The sequence below is a fragment of the Armigeres subalbatus genome, chromosome 2 (genome assembly GCF_024139115.2).
Source record: "Armigeres subalbatus isolate Guangzhou_Male chromosome 2, GZ_Asu_2, whole genome shotgun sequence".
In the NCBI taxonomy this organism is placed as follows: Eukaryota; Metazoa; Arthropoda; class Insecta; order Diptera; family Culicidae; genus Armigeres; species Armigeres subalbatus.
In genome coordinates this window covers 255,212,338-255,235,125 of record NC_085140.1, presented here as the reverse complement: position 1 = coordinate 255,235,125, position 22,788 = coordinate 255,212,338, and the positions used below count along the sequence as shown (strand labels likewise).

The 22,788-nt window shown below is 39.4% G+C and overlaps 1 protein-coding gene across 9 annotated transcripts in view; it reads right to left on the bottom strand.

Annotated features, from left to right (window-relative positions):
• Positions 1-22,788, bottom strand: part of LOC134212097 (uncharacterized) — a 152,728-nt gene that overhangs the window by 45,350 nt on the left and 84,590 nt on the right. For all 9 annotated transcript variants that reach the window (XM_062689631.1, XM_062689633.1, XM_062689636.1 and 6 more), the window contains exon 4: positions 11,763-11,926. In XM_062689631.1, coding sequence (XP_062545615.1) covers positions 11,763-11,926 — 164 coding nt within the window. The remainder of the gene's footprint in view (positions 1-11,762; positions 11,927-22,788) is intronic.

Sequence of the window (22,788 nt, the reverse complement as noted above, 5' to 3'; positions counted from 1 at the left end):
ACCACGGTGGAGTCAATGGTTGTCGTTGGACAGGAACGTGCTTTTGGAAAACCTGATTGAGTTTGTCCCCAAGGAATCCTGCTGCTCTATCAACATCAGATGCCATGTGTAATGGTGACCAATCAATCAGCTGAAGTGAATAGTTCAAAGACGTAAGCTCAGTTTTCCGAAAATTCAACGGATTGCTCTGGGCTAGATCCACGAAGGAAACAGGCACTGAACACTTGAGAGTAACGGCTAATGCAGGGTGGAATACATCTGGTTTTATTAATGGTTCAACTGCTTCAACGACTTCACATGCCAAAGATCCTAAATCGTTAACGAATACAAGGTCTAATGTACGACATCTACTGTTCACGGAGTTCATCTGTTTCATGCTGAGTAGTGACATACCGTCAAGTAATACTGAGCTGGATCTAGAGAACGTTGAACACGATGAACACAGCGTAGTCCAGCGAAGAATTGTACATCTCGGAAGTAGTATCACTTGCGTTGTGAATCAGAAGCGGGTTGTTTGGATATTTCTGGAACACGAAACATTCACTGAGGCGAGGTGCAGTAATGTCTAGTCAAGCTTCGGCAGAGCATATACCATTCTGTGATTTACCTGGTAAAACAATGTAATCCAACGATGACTGGTCGAGTTCAATAGGTGTGTCAGCAGCTGGTTGATTACTAACATCTGTAACACGGAAGGATCACTGAGACGGGATGCAGTTTCGTTTATTGCTTCGGCTGAGCATATACAATTCATTGTATTACCTGACAAAACAGTAGAATCCAGCGATGAATGGCACAGCTCGGAATCATCAGATTTGTTGGCAGTTGTGGCATTTGTCGAATCATCAAATAATTGCTACGCAGTATAAACAATCCGCAGCCTGTTGTTCTGAAGACGTGTTCGGTACGACGGACAGACTTTAAGTGACACACGTCCAGGATCTCGGCGTGAAGTCCGTTGCTTGTTGACTTTAGTACAGTTGACACATCTTTCGTAGTCAGATAGACAATCTTTCACATCATGGCCGTCCGCACACTTTGGACGTGTTGATGACTAGTCCATTCCGCTTAGCTTCCCTCTTCAGTCTGATGTAGGCTTCCTCCATCTTCTCAAAGTAATGTGCCACGAAAGACCATCACCTTGTCGTAACCCTCTGCGCGTTTCGAAGGGACTCGAGAATGCCCCTGGAACTCGAACTACGCACATCACCCGATCTATCGTTATTTTGATCAACCGTGTCAGTTTATCCGGAAATCCGTGTTCGTATGATGAATAGATGATGCGTGGGCACGTTGTATTTGCGGCATTTCTGCAGTACTTGGCGAATGGTGAACACCTGGTGCGTGGTGGAGCGTTCGCCCATAAAACCCACCTGATACTGGCCCACGAACTCCCTTGCAATTGGTGCTAGTCGACGGCATAAAATTTGGGAGAGTACCTTGTAGGCGGCGTTCAGCAATGTGATTGCGCGGCAGTTGCTACAATCCAGCTTATCGCCCTTTTTATAGATGGGACACACGACACCTTCCATCCACTCCTGCGGCAAAACTTTCTCCTCCTTCCTCCTTCCTCCTCTGGTAATAACCCAGTGCCAGCGCTCTAGCCAGTGCCTCACCACCGCATTTAAATAGCTCTCCTGGTAGTTGGTCAACCCCAGGGGCTTTGTTTTTCTTCAGTCGGCCAATCTCCTCCTGGATTCCTTGGATATCCTTGGATATTATGTCCTACTCGCGTTCTCCCAGGTTCATCACCATACCGCCATCTTCGTCCACCACAACGCCATTCAGGTGTTCTTCGTAGTGCTGCCGTCACCTTTGGATCACCTCACGCTCGTTCGTAAGAAGGTCCCCGTTTATATCCTTACATATATCAGACTGTGGCACGTGACCCTTACGTGAACGGTTCAACTTCTCATAGAACTTTCGTGTGTTATTAGCGCGGTACAGTTTCTTCGTCTATCAATGGCCTCGATCTTCCTGTTGGCGCTTTTTCCGGAAAATCCAGTTTTGTCTGTTCCGCGCCCGTTTATTAGTGCCTCGTTCGCCCTCGTGCGGCGTTGCAGCAATCTCACCCATGCTGCATTCTTCTCTTCCACTAACTGCTTATGTCAACGTTAACGCTTTCTAGTGAAAATGTAATCAGATAGGGTAACCGTACCCTTAGTGGAGGTAGCACCAATAGTGGAGGTAGTGGGGTTTTAATGAGATTTATCGTAAATACACCGTTTACGATGGTTTCAGTTGAAGCGTTGTGCTTTGAACATCCTGTTAAATACAACTTAATCTAAGATTTCGCTCGAAAAACTATTGAAAACAATGATTTTCCTTAATTAAATCGACTCCTTGCACCTATACTGCCGCTAACCGCAAGTCGAGCACATCTGTATATGGAGCCCCATATACAGATGTGCTCGACTTGCGGTTAGCGGCAGTATAGTGGTGCAACTGTACTAATAGTGGCTGGTCCCATAAGAAATCCATGGATAGCATCACTATGGGAACCAAAATTATGTTTTACCGCCACTAAAAGAACAGTGTACCCATAGTGGTGCAAGCAATATTTGGTAGTTGTTGATGTTAAATGACATTAATCTCATTTTTGTTAGCAACTTTATTAGTTTATCTATTGGCTAAGATATTAAAGCTGTCAATTTTCAATAGTTATCGATTTTTAAAAGAAATATTTTCTTTTGTGCATCTACTAATACCTCCACTATTGGTACCGTTACCCTACGAATCAGATCAGTATAACTTTATCAAAGATACAACGCCGTGGCGTGGATTCATAGGGCCCTTGTGAAGTATTTTTGAACGCCTCTTTCTTATTAAAGGCCGATTTCTTCACTTTCGCTTAGGCCTCAAATCAGGCTTAAGCGCATGGGACAGCACCGCTTATGCGTTAAGAGGGCCCTAAGGAAAACAAAATGCAATATTCTTGTTCAAACAACAATTTGAATCTTACCCAAAAGTACGAATAAAAATTTCAGAGGGTTGAAGATACTCCACACACCAGTCAATATTCGACGAATCATTGAAATATACATACAGACCCAAAGATTTTAATTAACATTTTGTGATGTTAGTGACTATTTGCAGAATCGAACTCGATCATGCTGCTGCTGGTCAGTGGACGGCAGCTGGTCCGGGAGAACGCCTACTTCATTCACAATAAGTATTAACTCACTTACCAAGGTGGCTTCACATAAATTACCTTTTCAACTAAGCAACGATTCCTCTCCAGTAGCGCTCACGGAGATGTAGAGCATTCCTCTAATTTTTCTTTCCTAATACTAAATTGACTGGCGCAAGTACAATGAGAATAAATTTTATTTTTCCCAAGAAGATTATTCAATTAATGAACTGTGCACATTTGCTGTTTCTCGGCCAATCATGATGAGTAACTACCATGTGTACTGGTAATCAAGCTAAGCTATTCATTGCATAATCGTGGGCATTTCTAGATCTTCGCATGGAATTTGCAAAAAAAATCCAGAACGGGTTGAACGATCATTAAAATTGCTGAAGGTTCTTTACTCATGATTGTTTTCAGCTCATACTGACCAAAACAGCTGTTTCTTGCACTTAATTGAAGTCGGTTAATGATGAAAATTTGGCATCAATTTTTGCATGTCTCATATACACAAACACATATACAAGAGCAAACAGAAACAGATAATAGCTCACTTCGTCGAGCTCATTTGTATTGTCTATCCGGAACAAAGTTAGAGTGCTTTTTATACCGAGGTTAGATTTTTCTCCAGATACAGGCAACTTTCCCAACTTCAGAAGTAGTGTGCGCTGGAATCACCTAAAGATGTGCTAAACAACGTATCAATTAGTTTGACAGATAAAACTTCGGAAGAAAGTTCGGTTCTGAAGTCCCGACTTCCGAATTCTAAGTTGGTGTTACGCCGACAATATATAAGACTATGGGTCTCCGAATCATACTTTGTATTGATCAACGCAACAATGAGTGCATCAAAAATGGAAATCGACAGAGAAAGGGAAGACGAGATTCTACAGCTTCAAGGCGATTCAGTCGAAGATGCACTTTCCTGTTCATCGTCCATTCTGAACACGGATAATGATGGTGCCGAAGACGCTGATGATTACGATGATGATGATGACTTTGAAGATGGCATCAACGTAACATTATTGTCTTCACCACCACCAATTATTGTCCCAAATACCTCCGATGGGCAGAAAATACACCATCTCAGGACAACGGCAGAACAACAAGAAAACTGAGCGGTGCTGGACAAAGGCGCCTAAAAAACTGTTGGATCGTGGGATTAGCTATGAGGAAGCTTACCATCTAGCTGAAAACCACCGCAATCGTCGGATCCGTCCAAGCGCCCAAAACAAATGGACTTGAATGGATCAAATAAAAGCGGAAATCCAACACCCGCAAAAATCGCTCGTCGCTCGGCGGTAAAATCCAAGCCAAGACCAGCTCAGTGCAGCATAGAATCGACTCGGCTCAGACGGGACACTCGGCATCTACAAGCAAATCCGAGGGTAAAGTCAAGCCGTCATATAGAGAGGGTGCGAATTATGTGAACCTATGGATTCTCTCGACGGGATACCCTGAAACAGAGCTCACAACCGAACAGTTGAAAACTACCCAAATATCCATTCTGGCGAAAGTAGGAGGGCAACGGAAGGAACAACGGAAACCAAAATTTGGTGACTGCGTGTTCAAATCGGGCTATTTAGTAATAGTCTGCAAAAACAAAGAAACAGCAGACTGGCTGAAGAGCATAGTTTCTACAATAACTCCCTGGCCTGGGGCTGAACTCACAGCGGTGGATGAAAAAAATATCCCGCAACCTGAAATATTGATCGGCCTTTTTTCCGTGGAGCACAGAAGATAAGAATGAAGAAATTCTGGCACTCCTGGAAAGCTAAAATGATGGGCTAGCAGTTGATGCATGGAGGATACTACAGCGCAACACCATTAGCCAAAGACATGTCGAACTAGTATTCACAGTCGATGGAGCTTCATTGAACTCAATCAAGCAATGTGAATTCTCACTTGACTACAAATTTGGGAATGCAACCCTGAGGAAGAAATTCCGCAGAAAAAATCAGCAAGAAGGTAGTGAACGACCAAAGCATAGGGATGAAAAATACTCTCATATGACACGTGAAGGAACTGGAGATGACACAAGATAAGCGTTGATCAATCTGTTCAGATCGCTGGACCGTGTGGAATAGAGAGCCATAATGCTTCTGGCCACACTACAAGCACCGACGTTCATAAGCAGAGCGAGCCTCGAACGTCAAACAAACGGATTAAGTCGATGTACCGAGACATTAAAGTCCAAGTAGACAAACATCCAATTAAAGGAGGCCGCGAAACCAAAGACAGGGAGATACTAAATCCCCATGCAAGCGGTAAACAAAAAAAGGACCTTCAATAAAAATATCAAGTTCATTCAAGTGAACCTCCATCACGCAAAGGGGGCATCAGCCGTACTTTGCAAAAGGTTCACGGAGAGCAAACTGGATGTCGCATTCATCCAGGAGCCATGGGCAATAAATAGTAGGATACTTGGAATAACTACAAATTTCAGTAAGCTAATTTACTATGAAGGGCAACTTGCACCAAGAGCTGCCATTTTAGTGAACGGAAGAATAAACATAATTCCAATTACAGAATTCATCAAAAGAGATATTGTTGCGGTCATGATGGAGGTGCCAACAGTCCATGGGACAACGGTAATATATGTTGCGTCAGCATACTTTCCCGGCGACGTGGGCGATGTACCTCCACTAGAAGTAGCAACTTTCGTTTCTTATTGTAAGAAACAAAACAAGTCGTTCATAATTGGCTGTGATGCCAATGCTCATCATACCGTATGGGCCAGCACGGACATCAACAACAGAGGTGAGTACCTTTTGGATTACATTTCTAAAAATGAAATAGATATATGTAATAGAGGAGATGCTCCAACATTCATGAACGCAGTAAGGCAGGAAGTTCTTGACTTAACGCTGTGTAGTCCATTCATTTCGGACAATATAAATAACTGGCATGTTTCAAGTGAAGAATCCTTGTCAGATCATAAACATATCATTTTTGAGTATGAGGCTGGAAAACAACTCACACAATATATCAAAGATCCCAGAAAAACTGATTGGGAGCTATATAATTCTAAGTTAGATGCCGGAAAAAATGTGTCTGTATCTAACTTAAACTCCTGGGATGAACTTGAGAAAAGCTCAAACCAGCTTTCTAGGCAAATCCAAAACTCTTTTAATGAAAGTTGTACCCCATAGGTTACGCTCTACAAATAGAGACATACCATGGTGGAACAACAAACTACAAAAACTGCGCAAAAGATCCCGAAAACTTTTCAACCGGGCTAAGCGAACACAACAGTGGGAACAATACAAACAATCGCTCACCGATTACAACCGAGAGATTAGGCGATCTAAAAGGATACATTGAAGGAATACATGTGAAAACATAGAAAATACTCCAGCAGCTGCCAGGTTGCAAAAAATCCTAGCCAAAGATCATGGACTAATGGACTCGGTACTTTAAAAAAAGATAACGGCATATTCACCACATCCGTGAGTGAAACGTTAGAATTGATGATGAACACTCATTTCCGGGGTCTATTATCAGTTCAAATGAAGACCTAAATGCGAATGCAATAGGAACTGAAATCATTGAAATCAGCCATCAGATTCATGGAACAGTGAACGAAATGACTGAGTTAGAAAGATCCAGGAACGATGCACGTATTCTGGCCACACAAATTTTTACTGAAAGAAAGGTTGAATGGGCAATAGATTCCTTTGAACCTTTCAAATCACCGGTTAGTGATGGAATTTTTCCTGTACTACTGCAAAAAGGTAAGGCAATTTTAATACCTATCCTCACAAAGCTGTTTCAAGCTAGTATATCGTTGAGCTACATTCCATCTGTTTGGCGACAAGTACGGGTGACATTTATCCCCAAGGCAAATAAAAAGGATAAAACCTCACCAAAATCCTTTAGGCCTATAAGCTTGTCCTCCGTTCTACTGAAAACAATGGAAAAAATAATAGATGAACATATCAAGTCATCATATTTAACCCAACTACCGTTAAGCAAACACCAATTCGCTTATCAGGAAGGTAAGTCATCAGTAACCGCATTATATGCAGTTGTTACAAAATTAGAAAAATCTTTTGAAGGAAAAGAAATTTCCCTTGCTGCTTTCTTAGATATAGAGGGAGCTTTTGACAACACTTCTCATAATTCCATAAAAAAGGCAATGTCAAATCGTGGCTTCGATAAATGCATTGTAGATTGGATTAAAGAAATGTTAACAAAAAGAGAAATATCAGCTAACCTTGGAAACTCTCACATTAGTGTTAGAGCAATCAAAGGGTGCCCACAAGGAGCCGTATTATCACCTTTATTGTGGTCTTTAATAGTAGATGATCTTCTCAAATACCTTATAGCCCAGGGCTTCGAAGTAATTGGTTTCGCTGACGATATTGTCATAATAGTACGAGGCAAATACAATGACATTATCGCCAACAGAATGCAAACTGCTTTAAACTATGTCTCCACATGGTGCGATAGAGAAGGATTGAGTGTAAATCCGTCCAAAACCACTATTGTGCCCTTCACGCGTAGGAGGAAATTCTCACTAAACAACATGATATTGAAAGGTACACGATTGGACTTTCAAATACAGTCAAATTCCTTGGCGTAGTTCTTGATAGCAAACTTAACTGGAACATGCATTTAGAACACGCCATTAATAAAGCGACAAATGCTCTATGGATTAGTAAACGAACTTTTGGTAGGAAATGGGGACTTAAGCCGAAAATGATCCATTGGATATATTCAGCTATAGTAAAACCAAGAATTACCTATGGTTCGTTGGTCTGGTGGCCAAAGACGAAAGAGAAGAGTGCTCAGATGAAGCTCGAAAAACTTCAACGATTAGCGACTATCTCAATTACAGGTGCAATGAGCAGTACACCATCGAGTGCACTAAATGCTTTACTGTACATGCTTCTTCTGCATCAAATTGTACAATTAGAAGCTGAAAAGAGTGCCTTGAGAATAAGAAGATCCGAAAACCTCTTAGGAGGTGACCTCAAGAGTCATCTTAGTATTCTAAACGTTCAGTATGAACTCCCTAGTACTAAACAATGAAGACTGGATGGAGGAAAAAGAATACAATTTCAATAGACTATTCAAAGTAATTGATCCTGGGCGCAATACATGGTTGAATGGAGGACCAACACTTCGTTCAGGATCAATTACGTTTTATACTGACGGTTCAAAATTGAACAACCATGTGGGAGCAGGAGTTACTGGCCCTGGGATAGACATATCGATTCCCATGGGAAGTTGGCCATCCGTATTCCAAGCGGAAGTTCACGCAATTCTAGAGTGTTCTGTAATATGTTTGCGTAGGAACTACAGACACTCAAATATATGCATAATGTCCGACAGCCAAGCAGTTTTGAATGCTCTGAAGTCGGCAACATGCACTTCAAAACAAGTTTGGGAATGCATTCAGTCCCTCCAAAAATTGTCTTGTCGGAACCAAGTTAATCTATATTGGGTTCCAGGACACTGTGGAATATATGGCAACAAAAAAACCGTTATGCTGGCGAGACTCGAATCATCAAGCCGGTTTACAGGACCAGAACCTTTTTGTAGCTTATCAACTTCTTCCCATCGTATGGAGCTGAAGGCATGGGAATCTATAAAAATTGAAACCAATTTTAGGAACGCAACTAATGCCAGGCAATCGAAACGTTTTATCACTCCAAATGTTTCCATGACTTGCAACATCTTAGAATTATTATCTAAAAGAGACTTAAGCACTTATACGGGTCTTATTACAGGTCATTGTCCGAATCGATATCATTTAAAGCCTACAGGAAACTTCAGAATGATCTATGTCGCTTTTGTGACATAGAAAAAGAAGATCTCAGTGCATCTATTATGCCGTTGTCCGGCAATTTTTCGAACAAGCCAAAAGTTCTTCACCAAGGGGCTTATAGAACCACTTGAGCTTGGTAGAACAAATCCCAATTCGGTGGTACATTTCATTCGAAAAGCTGAGCCGTGTTGGGGAGAAGCTGTTAGTCAAACAATGACGATCACTTCCAATAGCGATACGCCATAATGACATAGCAAGAAAAAAAGGGGAATATATTACAATAGATCAAAAAAATGGTCGCAGTAATAAAATATACCCGACAAGGAAAAAAAAATGGGTCTCCGAGCCTCATATTCTGGTACAACTTTTTATATGAGAAAGGAAGAATTATTTCTTCATACCTGCCATAAAAACTTTACTATCACATTTGTGAAATACATATCTTTGTGCATGCTATTATCAAGTATCTATCTCCGTATACGCCTGGCAGATGTGTATATATAAATGTTTTGGTTGCCTAGATTTAGCCTAATACCATGAAGCCACGCTGATGAGACAATAAAATTTTTAAGTGAAATAAGGTTTTTTACAGAATTTGATTTTTTTTACGAAAAATCCGAACAGATATAAAATTTAACAGATTCGTGAGTACACACTCTACGATGAATTCGTTTAAAAGCGGCAAAAATGCTGGGGTATTGCCTTATCGCCAATGATTTATAATCGGGAACGCGGTAATTATCATACTCTTCTTCTTCTGTTATTATATCTCTCTTGGTAAATCTATATTTCGTTTCGTTCCGTTTCGAATCAACATAGACATTTTACATTTCGTTTCGTTTCGTTTCGTTTGGAAAAGTGTGTTATCGCATACCCTTAGCAAAATGACCATTATGCCAAACGACTTTTATGTTGAACGGCCATTATGCCAAACGGGGTACAATCTTTCTGATAGTTTGACTCTCAAAAAATATTGGATATCAAGAAAAAACCCACATTAACGTATATGTGCGCAAAAAGTTGCAAATAGTGTCACTCATTTTTTGGAACTTATCCCTAACCGATTTGTTCGAAACCATCGACGCGAAATTCTGTCCCATTGTTTACAACTAAAAATTGGACATATCGGATTATGGGATCGACAGTTATGGCCAAAATACAAATTTATACGAAAAAATCGTGTAAAAAAATGTCTAATTTTTCCGATTTGCTTGCAACAAGTTGCATTTGGCACAGAATCCTGTTTCCTATTTAAAATTAGCCAGACGAGACTATGGGTTCGGAAGTTATGATCAAAATACAAATTTCAAAAATACAAAACAAAATCCCTTTTTAGGCGCATATACGACTTGTTGCGTTCGGCGAGACATTTTATTATGCATATAAACAAATATGAATATCCATATTGGTGTTATGTAAGATTTTTCTTATATATTTCTCAAACCTTTTGAACGAACGAGAAAGGCACCATCACAACTAGGTGGATTAATCTGGGTTTTACCTTTCGCGTATACCAAGTATACGTAAAGGCTATAGGATCACTCTAAAACCGAAATTTTGATAGAAGGCTTGGAGAGTCTCCAATGGAGACCCATAGTGTTATATAGCAATCGACTCAGCTCGACGAATTGAGGTGATGTATGTATGTGTGTATGTATGTATGTATGTATCTTCTATCTATATAATAAAAATGAAATGGTCTGTGTTCGTATCCGCATAACTCGAAATCGGCTGAAATGATTTTCTTCATTCCTTAGGCAAATATGTTCGTTATCGCTTCCGACGGGTTTATACAACATTTCCTAATGCGAAAATTGCGAGTAAAGTCGAGTAAATCGTGAAAAACTGAAATTATGATTCGTATGGAAATTTCGAATGGACAGTTCACAACGCGTATTTTCGCCTACTATGCAGGACAACGTCTGCCGGGTCGACTAGTGTATATATGTATGTATGTATGTGTGTACAAAAAAATGTGTTAGGCACTTTTTTATACTTAGCCTTAACCGATTTGCTTGCAACAGGTTGCATTCGACGCGGAATCCTTCCTAATTTTTCGCTTTTGAAAATTGGCCCAATCGGTAGCTGCGTTCCGGAGTTATTAAACACATTGCTTTTTCCCCATTTTTCCCAAAGGTCCCCCATGAAAATAAAATTTAAAAAAAAAATCAAAAACTACTGTAATGCCTTCAAATGAACGCAAATTATTTAATTTGAATTGATGAAAATAACTGAATCTATCTCCCTAAAGTGCAGTTTTGACCTCTTTTATTTGCTTTTCTTGTTATATGATCTGAATGAGTATCAGACTTCTTCATCGTAAATTGTACCGTTCAGCTGTTCACTGTTTTTGGATGTTTCTGCATACATAAACTTCCAACGAGCCTAGCACCGCCCAAACGTTGACCGATTTGGCTTCAATCTCTATCATACTATGTTATACTTAGAACACCTATCCCACATCGTTTTGGCTTGAGGGCATTTTTTGATTCGATGCTCGATAGTATCAATCAAACCATAAACAACGGAAATTAGAAATAAAAAAAGCACATCGTATCGACCAGAACCTACACTACATGTACTATGTAGTGGTTAATGATAATGCTCAAAAGCTTGTTCCTTGTTACTAGCGTGGTACAACTTAGTTACGTTTTGAAGCCTTGTTCAAAATGATTAAATATATGCTGCATGCATATGTATTGATTTGTCTAAACTTCCATCCTGGACCACCATGCAACATTTCACCGGGGTTCTTATCCACCAGTGGCCAATTCAACATGTTGCACAAGGGCACCGCACAGTAGCACGCTAGGTGGTTGGCCAGGGCCTGGCTGAGCTGACATCATAAATTACACCTACCTCGACGCTTCCCGTGTCCGGATGTCTCATTACATATGCTTCCGGTAGCTTGCCGGGGATTTCCTGCTGCGGGATCAACATCAGAGAGTGATGGAATAATGCATTTAGCAGCAGACTCATAATCACCACTGGCTTGTACCGACCAAACTTGTCCACCAGGAAACCTGTTTTTCGCATTGGGGAAGAGAAAACAGAAAGAAAATGTTACAGATTCAGTTGGTCTCGTTTTAATAACATTCTGGTGAATATGCTCTAATGGTGCAATGTTGGGTTGAATACCCGTCCTTATCCAAATCAAGATTAAAATGATAATGGTTTAAAAAAACGCGTAAAGAATGTGTTTAAGAGCCTGATTGTACAAGTACTTATTAAGATATCCGACACAGATACATATCCGACACAGATACATATCCGACACAGATACAGGACCCAGGTGAAACGTCAAACCAAAATAAGGGAAATGAAAATGCGAAAATGGCTATGCTTCCTGAAAGCATTATGAGATGCATTTACAATAAACGAATCGCCAGTGACTAATCTAAAAATGTCAGAAGAAATTACTTTATGCTCCGATCGTTATTTCATAACTCGCAATTGATGATATCTAAAACAACGAGAAAAATCAAATTCTCAAAACTATCACACATGATTTAAGTCCAGCTAACAAAAACTACCAGAATCATCGATCAATGAACCTAGCAAGATTCAAATGTGAGAAACCATACTATTGTGCATAAAGCTTAATTATTCCAATAGAGTCGCAATTGAGTTAAATCGCGTGTTAGATATTTTTGATACATATGACCCTTTGTAGCCATTTTCCATGATGTAAAACTGTCATGATCATGAAACAATTTTTTTATATTAATCATAGGAATATTTAGTGTGCTATACAAATGACTTTCTTACTTCCAATCTGTTGTAAGAGCCACTTTTTTAATTAAATCACTCCATACTGCAGAAGTGCAAAGCACCATTGTATGGCCTATTCGCAAATTAGCAATATGACGATATTTTGAGTCCTGCTTCATAAAGATAGTCTGTTTGTTCAGTCTTGTGTCGTAAATAAACAATTAATGTGTTTCACTCTACCCGAAATAGCTGAAATGTGAACCAAACAAGAAAGGAATCCTTTTTTTTTATCTCAAGTTTTCCCAAAGAAATTCAACATCGATGGGCAACAGTCTCCGGAACAACAAAGCTAATATTTGGGATGGGATACCTCCAGTTACGTTGGAAGGACAACACGGAATTGTTCTGCGAGGGACTAATTAATGCTCATTTTCCTTGTCTTTATAGTAATAGCGAAAGGGGAGGAGGTAATTATCGCCCGTCGGGCGTGTCCGTTCTACGTTAATCACGTTAAATGTTGGCCATTGGCCCTTGTTTGTTCACTCGTTATGCTGGACACGTTCAGCAGGGATTTTTTTTGCAAACATACCCAAACAAGAAAAAAAATGCTTTTGAGAATCCTTTTTTATGGAGATTTCATTGGACTGAATAAATTCGAAATACAACAGCGATTAGAGCGAACAGAGTGCCTGTTTTGTCGTGTTTCTGCTCAGTATTTAGAAAGTTTGTACGGTCCGATTTTGTTATTCTGTGTGGTCGAAATGAAAATCAATTAGTGCGTGTTCTATCGTGATTCTTCTCATTAAGCTGATAGTTCGCGCGGTCGTGTGAGTAAATTATTTGGTGCGCGATCAGACGAAAAAATATTTATTGCGTAGATATCATAGAAAGGGGATCAAACCTCCCTAAATTTGAAAATTGCATGTACTGTAGAATTCAATAACAAAAATCGTTCATGTATACGCACAGCAATTCGAAAAATCCTCGTATTTTGAAGTAAAAATATTTTTAAAATCTGAGGGCACCTTTTTAATTTTATCAAAGCAAGTTCTTGAAGTGGGATCAATTTCCCCCGAATGTTTTAAAAGTCGATTTTTGACAGCACTCCAAAAAATCGATTGTGTATCAATAACAACAATAATTCAAGAACTGTCATCCATCAGTGAAGTTAAATACCATATTTCTTAGATAGTCTGTGTAGAAATAAACATACGCGATTTATTTCTGGCTGTGATATATCGGAAATCAAAAAAAGGGGATCAAGTCTCCCCAGTCTCACCTAATGATTTATTGTGTAATGGGGGAGGAAGATATTCGAATGATTGATCTTAGTAGTACACTAATTACGTGAGCACTTATGGGGGGAAGGCAGACCCCATTTTCTTACGCTCCATATAAATAAAAAATGATTTGTATGGAAAAAATGTTACATGGGGGAGGGAGGTTCGAAAAACCCAGAAAAATTGCTAACGTAATTAGTTTACGACGGTTCAATGATTTCAATTCACTGTTAGTCTACAATTTCAACTTTTGGCTATATATCTCAATTCATGTAATGTTAAAACAAATTGAAAACAAATTCATATACTGCAACGAATGCTAAAGGGTTAAAAAATGCACACACCGTTTCATCTAACATTGGCCAAGGATAGTCTATGCTTCCTTTTTATCACAATTCTGTTAATTTCAATTTCATTTCCTATATTTGTCTATCACTTGTCCGTCCTGATCCACCTTCACTATTGAATATATGTAAGTCTTCCGCTAAATGATAAACCAAAAATAAGTAAGGTTGAAATATTCGGATTTGATTTTTTTCTCATTATAGAATTTTTTCTCCACCGTCTCATACCATCAAAAGGTGGTTAGCGACATACGACCGAGTTGGTAATTTGAAAAAAAAAACACTCTTCTTTTACACGTCGTTAGGCTAAAAATGTCGTTTGGCCGAAATGATTGAAAAAAAGGGCAATTTGATTTGGTCCAACGACCAATTGTTGATTACTGAACGGGTTATCGGGTTATATGGTCAAAAACATCCATGTTTTGCCAAATAACATTTTTGGCCAAACGGCCAAAAACACCTTTTTGCCAAAATATGTTTGCGGCAAAATGGCCAATCGTACAAATGACAAGGTTTTTGCCTGATGGTTTGATCGGCCTAATAACATATTTGGCCAAACACCTTTCGCCCAAACGACCCCACCTGTCGTCTGCCCGAAAGTCATTCTGCGAAAAACCATTTATTCGAAAGCCACATGTTTGAATAACACGTTAGGTCGAAAGTCATCTAGTCAAATTCCATTAGGCGAAGCAAAATGTTTGTCTGAACCGGTATTAGGTCGAAAATGGTTTGACCGAAAATGACATTTAGCCGGAAGCGACAAGCAGCCGAAAGGCACATTCTGCCCAACTGGTGATTTGACCGAGTAGTTGACAGTTTATTTGGCGGAAAATGGCATTTGGCCGAAACGGTCGTTAGGCCAAAAAAGTCATTTGACCGAATAGATCATTTCGCCGAAAATGCATGCCGTTTGATAGAAAACATCGTTTGGCAGAAAAAGCCACTGTACTGTCTGCAAATCAACCATTTCGGCCAAACGGCATTTTCTGCCAAATGACCTATTCGACTAAACGGATTTTTTTGCAAAATGACCAATTCAACAGAACGAGACTTTCGGCACAATGCCCATCTTGTCCAAATGACCCTTTCTGGCACACGACCTTTTCAGCCAATTGGACTGGTTTTTTTGTCAGTCAAAGGGACTGTTCGACCAAATGACATTTTTGGCAAAATAATGTGAGATTAGATGGGCCTCAGCCAAATGGTTTGTTTGATCAAACAACATATTAGGCTAAAAAACTTTCAGCCTTACCAACAAACAATTTTAGCAATATAAGCTATAGAGGACTATTTTTGGTTATAAGCGCATTATTCACCTCCAATGTTTGTTGGGTTGTGGCCTTCAGCAAAATGGCTTTCTGTCAAAAGATTTTTCTCCGTTCAAAAATTATATTTCTACAAGTGTTTTTGGATTTTACACTCAAAGTTTTCTAACGAGAAATTATATTAAATTTGGAAGGAAATCATTGTTATTGGTAAGTTCTAACGTGATGTTCTAGGGGCCAAGCAAAAATTTGCGGAAATGCCACTGAGTCTTCAGAATATCCACGGAGAATTTTGCGGACTTCTTCAAACTTGAATCAGCGTGGAAAATTATAGATCACTGGTGTGACATGTGGCGGCGCACATCTCTAAGCATAACATTGAGTAGAATAATACGATTTTGACCGGGACTATCGGACGCGGAAATTCTTTTAGTATACTGTCCTTTTGCAAAATCTCAGATTGGCCCTTAGCCAGCGGAGATGTTCCGGGTTTTCCGAGGATATTTTAAAAATGCATTTTTTTCTTCTGCTTGTCATTTTATGTGACGTTTGCTGCCATCATGTTTTATGCTTTCCTCGGAAACTAGAACTAATATGCTGAACAATGCTGGCTTCAGATCGAAAATCCGTTAGGTATACGCAGAGATATGGCCATTTTCGTGAAAACGGAACGGGATTGGCCTGAACAAATGTCACTTTCGCAGAACACCCGGAACCTGTTACAAATTGGCCAGAGAGTCTTCCAGTCATCAAAATGCATCTTTAATAAAGATTCTATATTTATCGTTTTGGGAAAACATGAATTTCGACACCCATACATGCAATATGCATGGTTCCAGACGGTGCCAAATCCGGCCCCTCCTGGCAGGCAGTGTTGAGAAATGAGTGAGCACCGCTTGAGACCTGCTCACTCACTCGCGAGTTTGAGTATTCCTTTTCAAACTCACTGCGAGTATACTCACACCGGAGTTTGAACTGTAATACTCATACTCGCGAGTGAGTATGAAGAAAATATTTACTCACTCATGAGTAATTTTTACTCACAAAAGACTTCAACGCATAATAATTGTACCAATTTTCTTTTAAATTTGTACTGTAATAAATATTTTGGATGAAATAGATCGTTTTTTTTTATATAGATTGGGATATAGCAAGTTATCCCTAATGGATACAGAAGATCAATTTTGAGGCAAATGAGACACGGTTATCACATAATATATTAGACGCACAGTCTTCTAGCGTATTTAGAAATTAAAGATGCAGTATAGTGGAAATCAACTTAACGATGGAAATTCCGTGCATAAATTAGACACAACAATATAGAACAAATTATACGTTTACCATTACCACATATTCGACAGTTTTTTTGAAAAGAATCTTCATTTTAAAATAATCGATGATTCACAAAATATTCTTCATAACTAGCTTCCTTCTTTTATAGAATGTGTACAAATAATGAAAGTTCAAGATATAAGTGTACTTCTTAGTTTTATAATCAGTTTTTATGTGGGACTTGAGGTGCCAACTTGACGCACTAATTTCACCATGTGTCTTATTCGATGCAGTTGTTCCAGGAGTTCTTCCAGAAGTTCCGCTAAGAATTTATCCAGTAGTTCCTCCTGGAATTCCAGTTACTCAAGAAACTCCTGAAAGAATCCTAGGAGAAGCTCCTGGAGAAATTCCAGGAAGAACTCCTAGAGGATTTTCAGGAATTTGTCCTGGAGAATTCTCACGAGTTCCTTCTAGAGTTTCGGTAGTATCGAGGGAGATGTCAAATTTTCATTAATAGAAGCTCCGTCTCCGCTCGTTAGATCGTCGATTCATCACCCGCCTCTATTGATAGAAATTTGCGGTGCCATACCTTGCGTGTTTAAGGATTCTTCCGAAGCAGTATACTATGATTTCGAAAATGGTGATTATACTAGTATGAATACCTTCTTCTTGGACATAGATTGGCGCACCATCATCGACCAGGATATTAATTCTTCAATAATTGCATTTAGCAATATTGTTTTGTATGCCATCGATCAATTCATTCCGAAGCGTTCCCGCAAGTCTCCGCCAAACCCACCTTGGAGTAATAAACGTCTGAAGCGTTTTAAAAGATTAAAACGATCTGCTCTTCGAAATTACTCGAAGTTCAAATCTCGCCATTACAAACAAATCTACCTCTTGGCAAACTCCCGTTGCAAACGTTTGAACAAAAGGCTGTTTTCCTCTTACCAACGAAAAGTTCAGCTTAAACTACGACACAATCTGGAATTACGTCAATATCCAGCGGAAAGAATCTGGCCTACCTACTGTCATGTCTATGAGTACCACTGAACGTTCATCTTCCGAAGGAATCTGTGATCTTTTCAAAAGTCATTTAACAAGCGTTTATACTTAAGAAGCTCTAGATGCGGATCAAGCTCGCATAGCTGCCATCAACGTTCCTGTTCGTCCTCCAGTCGGTAATCATCCGTTCGTCAAAGCTGAAATGGTCGATAATATTTGTTGCTTAATTAAGGGCTCAACAAAATCCAGACCCGATGGTATTCCTGCAATCATTCTGAAGAAGTGCTCCGGAAGCTTATCAAAACCTATCTCAACACTGTTCAACCTATCGCTTCAAAATGGGACATTCCCCGATCACTGGAAATACTCCTACCTTTTCCCTGTTTTTAAAAAAGGCAACAAACGGGAGGTCAGCAATTACCGTGGTATAGCCGCCTTGTGTGCAATTTCAAAGCTATTTGAAAAAGTAGTTTATAACTTTATGTTTCATAACTGTCGCGATTACATCTCTGAATATCAACATGGATTCATGCCGAAGCGCTCAACAAGTACCAACTTGACCGTCTATACATCGTTCATCATTCGAGCTCTGCAGAAAAGACAACAAGTGGATTCAATTTATACTGATTTCTCCGCAGCATTCGATAAAATCAACCACAAGATTGCGATTGCTAAGTTCGGACGTCTCGGTTTCTCTGGACCTTTCCTCTGCTGGCTTGAATCTTATCTATCCGGTCGGAAATGGCCATTTAGATTGGCGATTCCATCTCATCATACTTTCCCGCTACTTCAGGTGTACCACAGGGTAGCCACCTAGGGCCGTTAATTTTCCTAGTTTATCTCAACGACGTTCACCAGCTTATAAGATCATTTAAGTTGTCCTTTGCCGACGATTTCAAACTTTACTGGATTGTTAATGACGCTTCTGATGCCTATTTCTTGCAAACTCAGCTTGACGTGTTCATCGATTGGTGTGAGATAAACCGCATGGTACTTAATGCTGACAAATGTTCAGTGATCTCATTCTCGCGCAAACGCTCCTCGATTGACTACTGCTACAAAATTCGAACAACGAATCTTAAAAAAGAACGCGTCGTTAAGGATCTGGGCGTACTATTAGATTCAAAACTATCTTTCAACGATCATGTCGCATTCGTGTCCTCCAAAGCTTCTAAGATGCTTGGTTTCATTTTCCGCATATCTAAAGGCTTCAAGAATATCCATTGTTTGAAAGCACTGTATTGTTCCTTGGTAAGATCGATTCTAGAATTCTCTTCTGTTGTTTGGGCACCGTTTTACCAAAACAGTATATTGCGTATCGAGGCAATCCAACGCAAATTTGTTCGTTTCGCGTTACGGCATCTCCACTGGCATGATCCAAACAACCTACCAAGTTACCATGACCGCTGTAAGCTCATTGGATTAGAGTTGTTGAGCGAGCGTCGGGATATATCAAGGGCTTTATTTATTTCCGACCTTCTTCAATCAAGAATTGATTCCTCCTATTTGCTCTCTCTTTTGAACCTTAATGCGCCTTGTCGTCAGCTTAGGTTCAGTTCTTTTTTGTTCCTCCAGGGTGCTCGTACAAATTATGGACATAACGAGCCATTCACTAGTATGAGCCGTATCTTCAATCGATGTGCTACTGAATTTGACTTTCACCTTTCTCGTCCCAATCTTCGGAAAAAGTTTTGTCGAATACTTGCCGCTTCTAACACAAACACCCTTTGATAAATAGTTAGTCAGGATAGACATTAAGTATTCTTTAATTGTAACATTGTAATAGTCTTAAGAAATATTGTATCTGTTGGAAATTGTAATTTCTGTTGATATAAAAGAAGAGGAGGTTTTGCGCCCGCTTGAGGAAGGGATTTTGCTCTACTCAAGCGGGCTTTTCCCTGCTCCAAATAAAGAATAAAGAATAGAGTAATCTTTAGAGAAATTCCCGTTAGAAAAGCTAGAAATATTACGGACGGAATTACTGATGGAATACCTGGATAAATTGCCGGTGAGAAAACGAAGTTCCTGATGGAATTGTTGTAGGAATGCCTGGGAGAATTCCAGGTGAATAGCAAGAATTCCTCCTGGAGTTATTAAAAATATTGCTGGGGATATTCACGGTACATAAAACAATCGAGAAATTATTGGAGAAATTTATTACTGGAGGTATTTAGCTTAATTTTTCCTTTTCATTTTGCTGTAATTGATCATTTAATTGAAATGACGAATGAATTTCAGAAGGAGAATTTCCAAAGAAGTTCCTTATTAATTTTTTTTGAAGCCATTTGCAATAGAATTCTAAATACACATTCAAATAACTAATCTCAACAGAAATTTTCAAGGAAATCTAGAACATTTTTTTAATCGATACGAATTTCAGAAGAAATTTTCCTACGAATCCAAATTTTCCAAAATAATTGAGGATGTAATTCTCGGAGGAACTTTCGAAGAAACTCTTAAAACATTTCCCGTAAAAAAAATCTTAGATAAATATTCAGATATTCCTGAAAGATTACTTGATGGAAATTCCAGACGAATCTTTATAGAAATTGTAAAAATTGAAAATTAAGCTGGACTTTGCAAATGAATTTTGGACGAATTGTAGAAAGAGATCTTGGATAAACTTTTGATTGAATGTAGCAAACAGATTTGATCAATACTTCAGATTTAACATAAAATTGAAAGGAATATAATTAAAAAAGAAATGTACTTGGCCGGCTGACTGTCCTGGAGGATCGCCCTCTAATGTCGCTTTCCAGTGTGCCATCTCATCGACTATTCTTTCGTAGTTCATTTGAATTGGTAGTAAAGGTGCATTTTCGGATTTTCCGGTGGTGACAACGAAGATGGTGCGTGGATTTTTCACTCTAAGACCCTTTCCGAATAGGTGTCGTTAGCAAGCAACAGTCAAGAGTGTGGGTGTATAACTTGACGATCTCTAAAAGACGATGGAAAATATATCCTTGGGTTCCACACGAAGTAGTTTCTGTTGCTGTTCCAACTATTGAAAATTGAAAATTCCATTGTCAAAAAAATCAATCCCGAGCAGTGTTGTTTACATACTTACAGTATGTCTAATCGATGAAGTAAGCCAGGTATAAACTACGACGTTCTTTCGACAGCCAACGTTAGTGCTTTCGCAACGTATTGATTTTGTTCCAGCTCCGTAAGTTATTCCGGGAAGAATGGGTCTTGCTTGCTGGGCGGTGTTGGCTATTTTCATCATTTTTACTAAGCGAAGTGGTGTCGTGGTGCTGTTGTGGCAAAAATATGCTCCTATTATGCTATTTTACCCAGAGATTATAAACTTCCATTATCTAGTAGTAATGAGCTAATATCAAAACTTATTTTTAAATGGAGAAGCGAAATTTAACAAGTTTAGTTTACACCGCGATTATATTTATTTATAGGAAAAGAGAACAGTTACAGTCAAGTTACTTGATGCGTGTGACAATGAAATTCGAATTGGCCTTTTCATGTGCAACTGCCGAGACTGCACTTGCTTACAACCCGGCAGTCCCGGCAGTGTCACATGAAAAGGCCTATTAGTAGCTCAAAAAGTGTAAACATAGACGTTTGCACGAGCCAAAAACTCCATATAAAAAAAATGTAAACATTGCCCTCATGAAACTTCACTCGCCATTTGAATACGGGTAAAAAAAATTGTCTTATGACGTTATGATGCAATGGTTCAAATGGTTCATTTCTGATCAGCTGATTGCTGACGTCAAACTCACACCAAATTTCATTTATGAGGTGTGAGTTTAACGTCACCGTTCTTTGGCTTCCGAAACGAACACTGTCTTGAAAATAACAGAAGTTGGAAAAAGTTAAGAATCTCTCCGACTCGACTTATTTATTTTTTAATCGCATCTACGGGTAAGTATTTAACTTGTCCTATTTTCTTGCCTATATTCTAATCTCCAGAATACTATTCCTTCCAAAATTTATTAAAAAGCTTAAAGATTATTTACTATGATCGATTTCGGAAATTATGTCTCATCGAGGGTCGAGGGTCAAAGAATTTTGTTGCTCTGGATAAATATGACCTGCACGTACGAATGGCTGCAGTCAGTTTACATACTTCAAGGACAAAGTGGTAGGAGAGCCGATTGATTAGGGCTTGCTTGCTTGCCCGAAAGCATACCACATGCCGCCTTTACTAGTAAAGTGGGCAAACCAATATCCGTATGATTTCATTGTCCTGTTTCGGGACAATCTTCCTCACCTTGACGCAGTACGAAAGGACACCGAATGACTATGTGAAACGGGACAATAGATTAGTAAGTTATCCTAAACATGTAGCTCTAATATTTACTAACGATGTTTCTTTCACAAACAGCTTTAAAACTCTAGGAATGTAACTGATAGCAGACCATATCCGATAAAGATTTTGACGCCGAAGAACTGCGCGTGCTGCTCTGCTACTCAAAGAACGAAAAGCTGGATATAAAAAATCGTACCGGTCTAAGGCCGCCCTGTACGACATGAGGATACTGTTCCGTTTGCACTAGTATACTTTTACCGGAAATGGCCATTTCTCTGCTTAGTTTTGATGGATTCTTGATCTACAGCCACGATTGGTCGGCATATTAGTTCTAGTTTTTGTAGAAAGCATAAAACATGATAATAGTAAACGCCACATAAAATGACAAGCAGTGGGAAAATGCATCTTGAATATACCCTCGAAAACCCGGAACATCTCCGGTGGCCAAGGTCCAATTTAAGGCAAGGAGACAGTAAACTAGCAGAGGTGGGGCGCATTATACCGTCTTACCCTATCGTCAAGATTATGTCCGGCAAAGATCGCCAAATGTGTAGCCTCGAGCCACCGGAAAGGGACCAAGCGAATACGTTAGGTAACTGTCGGGGACACAATAGTACTTACTGTGACACCTGAGTCGTCCATAACTAATCAGGGCTCAGCAGAAAAACTGGTTGCTTTAGAAACGTTTTGTAAGTCATGGCCTACTGATGCCCAATTCAAATTATTCTGCGTTGTCGTGGT